The sequence below is a fragment of the Nicotiana attenuata genome, unplaced genomic scaffold (genome assembly GCF_001879085.1).
Source record: "Nicotiana attenuata strain UT unplaced genomic scaffold, NIATTr2, whole genome shotgun sequence".
NCBI classification, from domain to species: domain Eukaryota; kingdom Viridiplantae; phylum Streptophyta; class Magnoliopsida; order Solanales; family Solanaceae; genus Nicotiana; species Nicotiana attenuata.
Genome location: NW_017677140.1, coordinates 9,653 through 16,956, shown reverse-complemented (window position 1 = coordinate 16,956; position 7,304 = coordinate 9,653). Strand labels below are relative to the sequence as shown.

At 34.7% G+C, this 7,304-nt stretch overlaps 1 protein-coding gene and 1 non-coding gene across 2 annotated transcripts; one reads left to right on the top strand and one right to left on the bottom strand.

Annotated features, from left to right (window-relative positions):
• Positions 1-2,205: 2,205 nt before the first annotated feature.
• On the bottom strand, positions 2,206-4,098 carry LOC109221317 (syntaxin-124-like). The gene is made up of 2 exons (XM_019385792.1): positions 3,114-4,098; positions 2,206-2,733 (listed from the first exon to the last, which is right to left on the bottom strand). Exons 1-2 carry the CDS (start codon positions 3,712-3,714, stop codon positions 2,399-2,401), a joined length of 936 nt encoding a protein of 311 aa, XP_019241337.1. The 5' UTR covers positions 3,715-4,098; the 3' UTR covers positions 2,206-2,398.
• Positions 4,099-5,915: 1,817 nt separating this feature from the next.
• On the top strand, positions 5,916-6,004 carry TRNAY-GUA. Its single transcript is given in 2 exon segments — positions 5,916-5,952; positions 5,969-6,004. It is a non-coding gene; the product is annotated as a tRNA-Tyr (tRNA).
• Positions 6,005-7,304: the final 1,300 nt, after the last annotated feature.

The window sequence follows — 7,304 nt, the reverse complement described above, 5'->3', positions numbered from 1 at the left end:
TCATAACTCGTTCACCACTTTCATTCTGAACGTTGTGAGCTCAGTGCGTATTCAATATAGACTTGGGTTTGATGCCCCCGGGTCTTAGCATAGATTACTTAGTATGTCATAAACTGTTGAAGTTTCAGTGTTCATAATCAGTTCAAGAATACATGTCTCAGTCTAGTCCTATTCAGTATTCCAGTATTATGTAGCTCAGTGTGATCCAGTATTTCAGTATCATGTAACTCAGTGTGATTCAGTATTTCACTATCATGTATTGCAGTTTGATTCTCAGTTCCTGAATGTTGAACACCTGTATTTGGGCCTGCGGCCGTAGTTTATATGCTTTATGCATACTTGGGCCTAAGGCCGTAGTTTATGCTTTATGTATGTTTGGGCCTGAAGCCGTAGTTTATGCTCTATGCATGTTTGGGCCTGAAGCCATAGTTTATGCTTTATGTATTTTTGGGCCTGAGGCCGTAGTTATGTATACGTATACTTGGGCCTGAGGCCGTAGCTTTGTGCACATATATATTGGCCCCGAGGCTGTAGCTTATTAAGATAAACGGGTTGTTCATCATTCAGAAGAGGGAGTATTCATATTCTTACTTCCTTTGGTCAGTTCAGTTATCAGTTATCATTTCAGTTAGCAGTTATCAATTATCACTTATCAGTTATCACTTCAGTTATCAGTTATCAGTTATCATTTCAGTTCAGTTTTGATAGTTATCATTTCAGTTATCAATTATCAATTCTCAGTTATCAGCTCAGTTTCAGTTTCAGCATTTATAATTCTTTCTTTCAGTTGCTTTACATATCAGTGCAATTCAAATGTACTGACGTCCCTTTTGCCCGGGGCCTGCATCTCACGATGCAGGTAATGATATACAGGTTGATGATTCAGAGCGCTAGGATTCTCGTACCAGCTACTTGGTGATCCCAGTTCTTCCGGGGCATTATCATTACCTTACAGTCTTCAGTATTTTCAGACAGTCAGTGTTTTTAGTACTTCATTAGAGGCTTCATAGACTAGAGTAACAGTTAGACATAGTCATAAGCTTTTCATGTTAAGCAATGTTAGCTACAAGTATGTTTCAGAATTGTATTAGTATTTCCGCACTTTGATTTTTTTATCATTCAGACTTTCAGTATAGCAGCATGTGTTAGTTTATCTTCCGCATTTAGTATGTTATGATATCACATGTTGATTCAGCCAGCCAGTTGGTTCGCTCGGTCACATGTAGTCAGGCACCGAGTGCCGTGTTACGTCCAGGCCTAGGTTCGGGCCGTGACATAGGGTTAAAACTAGTGGGCCAATTGTAAAAAACTCATTTTTTCTATGCTCTCATCGGATAATGGATACACCTTCTATCGGTAGCGATTTTCTCCATTAATCTTAGTTCTAACTTTAATTGTTTTGTCTATTCATGTTTCTGTTCGAAAATCGGGATAAAAACTAGAGTTTTGCTCCCGAATTGGTATAGAAGATTGGGTTTTGACAAGAAAGGGAGAATTTCAGATGGATTCAGATGAAGAAATAGAGAAGAAAGGTGAAAAAATGGAGAAAAAAGGTAAAAAGATGAGGAAGGAAGGTGAAATATAAAGAAAAAGATGAGAAAATAAAAAGAAATATAAATTTTAAAAAAAGAAAGGCTAATTAGCCATTAAACATTGTCAGGTGGGCTATTTTAATGGCATTTTTCCGCCTTCACACGCTTTTTGGCGATTTATTATACACATTATGCCACATAAGCGACGAGGGATTTTTATTATGAATGGGAGTTCAGGGAGTTTTTGGGACATGCGATAATTTAGGTAGGGAACTGACAAAAGTTGTATAGTTTAAGCGGGATTTATAACTAATGAATTTAATTTTTAAATTTGTAAAGATTCAAATTGGGGGTTCTTCAAATTTGCAAACTAGGAATTCTCCCAAAAGGGATCATATTCAAGAAGTCATGGATATCCATATTATCCGCCGGTTAACTCGTTTTTTTATCCGAATTAAATATGGGTCGAGTCGGATAATTTATCCGTTTTGCATTATCCATTTTCGACCCGGCCCATATCCGAACCGACACACCCGTTTGCCACCCCTATATCGGAATTTCATCTCTTTTTCCCTGCTTACTCTACAAATACACATCCATTTCACAAGTCTAGGAAGATTGTGCACAAATATGTCCCATTAATGTGACAAAATTTGCTTCAATAAGTACAATATCAAAGAAAAGAAGGTACTGATAATGATTAAATGAAGGAAATGCTTACAAATCATAGTCACATTGCCAAAAATTTCCTAAAATTCACAATAACCTGATCAAACTTTTATTTGTTTCTTCTTCAAACAACCAAACAAGTCTAATCTTAGTACACTTCCAAAATTCAGGTGGGTTGCTTTTTTTTTCTTCTTATGTTAATTTGCAATTTTGCTAACAAGTAATGGCCACCAGAGAGGAAAAGTAAGGACAATGACAAGCAAAATGATAAGGAAAATGGCAATGCAAGTACACTTTCTTGAGCTTTTCTGTAGCTCCCTAGCTTCTGTTAGTTGCTCAGTCCCTCGCCTAACGAAAGAACTTGCATGTGCCACATGACTTTCAATATCATTCAATTGTTGGCCTTGTGCTTCCACCAATGCAGCCATGTCTAGAAATATTTGGTGTAGCTCAATCAAATTCTTCTCAATCTCCTTCACAGCATCATGTCTTTCTTGTATTTCTGAAATAGTGTCCATAATCTGGCCCCTACCTGTTAGGATCGAAATAATAAGGTGTTATACAGAAACTAACATAGCAAACCCTGAATAACATATAACATAAATCAGATGACAAAAGAGAAATATATCAAAGGAAAATTAAAAAGTTAATGTAGTTAAGTCATTGACCTACATAGAGGAAGATGAGCAATCATCACTATTCATAGAGATTATACAAAAGAGAATTCAAATCCAGAGAATAACCTCATAAAATTCGCTCAAAAGAAAGTTGACAACTAAAATTTGTGTTTCACAAATTCTTTCCTTAAACTGAGTCTATACAGTGGATGCGTTGCCATTTTTTTTATATAAAAAAAGAGCATGAGAAAAACAAACATGTTAAGAAAATCAGGGCAGACAACAAATAGTATACCTTGTTCTTGGATTGCCTTCTGGAGGAAGGACTCACTCTCCCCGCTCGATATTAGATTTTCGATCAAATCATCATTCGCCTTTTCTCCTGTCACAGTAAAGTATCTTCTTGCAACGGTCTCCTTATATTCATCATTCATTCTCGCCCTTAATGCCTGGAAATCATCCATGAGGACTTTTAATTTCTTCCCTAACCCGCTAACTACTGAAGTCCTCGTTCGATCTGCAGAAGAACCAGGACCACAACCTGGGATTTTCCTATGAGCTGCATTGGATCGTTCGAGGGCTTCCAGTTTTCCTTTGATCATCTTGACGCGTTTCAAGACCTGTGATACATCTGAGTCCATCCTAGACCTTATTTCTTTGACAGTCTTGGCATTATGTACAAGTTTGCTCTCTTCATTTGATTCTTGTAGTTTTTTGTAGAGCTTTTCGACATTCTTCATATCCTCTTTCACATTCTCTACATCTTCAAAGAATTTAGCAAGATCAATGCTTTCATTTTCTGATTGGCTAACTTGACCACCCTCTAGATCATCCACTTGGACATGTTTTTTAAGGTCTTGGTACTTTTTAAACGAATTAGAGAACAAGTCATTCATTTTTGGCTGATTTCAATTTTCCTTTGTTCCCAAATTGGACAAAATTAGCCTTGGCCTGAGTCTTTCCAAATGGTGACACAATATTTTCTTTGGTTGCTACTCAACATAAATTGTTGCCGCTCCCAAGCCTTGGTAAAGGAGGAATGAATGCTCGCGGCAGGTTGACAGCCAGCGTAAAACTAATCAATTTATGAGCGCTCCCAATTTACTTATGATTGAGGCGCGATTATTGTTGTTGTTGTGGAAGGGAAAAACGTTGTGCCCTTCTCTAAACCTTCTCTCCTCTCTCCTTGCAGGAATATTAGAAGTACATAAATGGGAGGATTGGAGGAAGAAGAAGAGAAGGCGACAAGAGCAAAGCCTTCATTAAGAGATTAAAACTAACAAAAATCATTATTTGTTAAAAGATTAGGAAGACATAATAATTAGAGGCTATGCAGTAAGTATAACTAAATTAAATTAAAGTTCCACCAAACCAATCTGTGAGGAAGGTCGTTAAAAAAGGAGCAGTTTCTCTGCCACTTGGAGTGTGATTTCTCCTTCATAACATTAACGTACCGAAGATTTGTCTTGACCTTGTCTAGTCAATTTATTCGCTTCACTATCAAATAATTTGATAAAAGCTAAAGTCAATTTTCGACGTGACGCACTTGCATTTTTGTATGTACTTTTTCTTATTTTTTTTGGGTATAATGCAATTATTACTACGTACTACAGGTTTATTTCAGTGCCACTCCGTAACAATTGGCTCTATGTCCTTTGTAAGCCACAAATACAGTGGTGAAATTAAAGACTCAATATGTTCTTAAAAAGTAAATAATGTGACGATTGAGAAAGTAGAGAAAGAAATAACTTCGACACACACATAGAAAATGGTCTCTTATGGATACTTACAATCCGAATAGAAGAAAATAATAATTATATTTTATTATATTTCTTGCCTCCGGTCCAAATTACATGTTATGACATTTTACATCTTGATCACAGCTAGGCAATGCTAGTGGTGTCTTGTCGAAGAAATAAGCATTGCCGGTGGTGCAACTCGCCCGATGCAAATTCCAAATTAATCGAATCAGTGAATTTCGAATATCGAATAATTTAACTTGAAAAATAGTCTAAATTTGTAAAGTGGTTGATACACAATGATTTTTTATTATAGAAAAAGCTTCTGTCTTTGATAGATATGGACTTAAGTACCTAATAACTAGCTCCTCGTGTACTATGGATCATGGACATTTCCACCACCATTTTTCTTATCTCAACCTTGTCTTCGAGCTACTACCCACTCTTGGAGTTTGTTTTCAAGTGTTGAGAAAGTTTTGAATATTCTATATTAAATTTTTTAAACAAAAAATCAACAGGAAAAAGTATTTAAATTTTTGTAAAAATTGAAAACTACTTTGGGAGTAGTTTTCTGGTTTTCCTTTTTAAACTAAAAACTTTTCTAATGGCATTTGATTGAAAAAGTTTTCCTAAATTCTCCCATTCTTCTTCAACTCTTGTAAAAGCTGAAAGTTTTTCTTACTATTTTTTATACCTATGTTGGAAACAAATGTCACCATTTAAATTGAACTGTCCGAGCCCAAGCAATAATCCTAACAAGTTTATCTTTAAATTGAGTCGACGTAACGCCAAAAAAAAAAAAAAAAAAGAATCTCAATGTTCCAACAATTAAAGTACACAAGAATATGAGAGCAAAAATTTGACTTACTTTTGTTGACGTGAAAGTACAACATGTTACACCTCCATTCTATTTTATGTGACGTAATTCGGAGTACGAGGGTCAATTTGATTAATTTTTTTCTATGTAAACTCGGATATAAAATTTTTAAATCTACTCGAATAAAATTTACATATTTAGAAACTACATGAATGTACTATAAATTACACTCGTTAGTAATTTATAAAATATTTGAAAAAAGCATGATCAAAGAAAACCTTCTTTGACTCTCCAAATAGTTGTTGACTAATTGTGTCACATAAAGTGGACCGTAGGGAGTATTTATATTTGAAATTTAAACTAATTATCTATAGAGCATTGTATTTTCTCCTATACTATATAAAATAAGTGGGTTCCTCGAAATTAAACCATGCCATTTCGAAATATTAAAATCAAATAAACCAAATGAAAAAAGTAAAAATGACAAATAAATATAATGGAAGTTGTAATATTTAAATAATTTGCATGAAAGCAGACATCTCCGACCTTAGCTCAGTTGGTAGAGCGGAGGACTGTAGTTTGTATAAACAGCTAATCCTTAGGTCACTGGTTCGAATCCGGTAGGTCGGATTTCTTTCCCTTTTCTTTTTCCATTTAAATCTTGATGTTTACTATAGCCATATAACCAATTATGCATAAATAATACTGTATAATGGTAAAAAATCAAGGACCCTCCCCCCTTTTACCTCATGAAGAGGAAAGTAAAATTGGTTTCAAATTGAAATTTTTTAGCATTGCTTTGCTGAAATTACTGTATCCCTCAAAATGTAATAAGTTGGCTCCGCATTCAATGAAAGTTGGCAACTTATCGCGTTAGCTTCAACAGTTTACTGAAAACCAAAAACTTGCAGATTTATATAAATGAAATGAATATGTTTCAGCTACCTATAAAAAGATCTTTAATACCATAGGAAACTATTATACATACTTAATTCCACGTCTTATGGGGGATCATCAAACCAATAAATAAGCGTAGTTTGAAATAAGAAATGATCAGGATCAGTTGAGTCCCAACTTAAATTTTTTGCTATCCTTGGGGCATATTCCAAGCATATCACAAACCTAACATGATATTTTCTACATCTTGGGACACTTCAAGCACACAATTAAGCTCGTAATTAATTGTAATTGAAATTTAAAATATTCGGATTTTATATTCTTCCTCACTTATAAATATTCATCCTCGAAGAACTGTGCATATGAGACTTACTTCCTTACAGGCTAATTTCTAAAACAATTAGTATCCAATTATGTGATTATGAAATATGAACAACCCTGAAAGCTTATTCATCAATACTTACATAATTAACATACTTCTATTTTAGAACAACTGTGCACAAATTACTTTTTGACCAAATTAACTGGTTATTGATGTAGAAATGGGCTATTAATTTAGTAAACGGAGAAGGGCCAAATATACCTGTATTGGGAAAAAACTGAATTTATATATTGAAGATGACGTGTCATGACACGTGGATTGGTCAAATGGTCAAAACGTGGTAATCAGTTAGGAGGCACGAGCAACAACAGATGCGGGAGAGAAGATACTTAAAGGCACGAGCTATTATTCAAATGAAATGAGACTCGTACCTGTTCGAGTCATTTAAAGCTCGAAGATCAGAAGGAATTGAAGACATGAATCTGATAGCTTAAAAGAGTCCAAATTCAGCATTAAATGCCAAATACGTTAGAGAATTTGTATTTAATAGGAATAATTGAGTAACGTTTCTTTTAATGTCATTTATTGCTCATAATTGCCTCATTAAGACAAAGGCATTACACTTTCTCCTAGAATTAACTATAAAAGGGGAAGGTCTCAACATCTGTAGGACACGAAATATCATTGAGATTATACTGAAATATATACTTA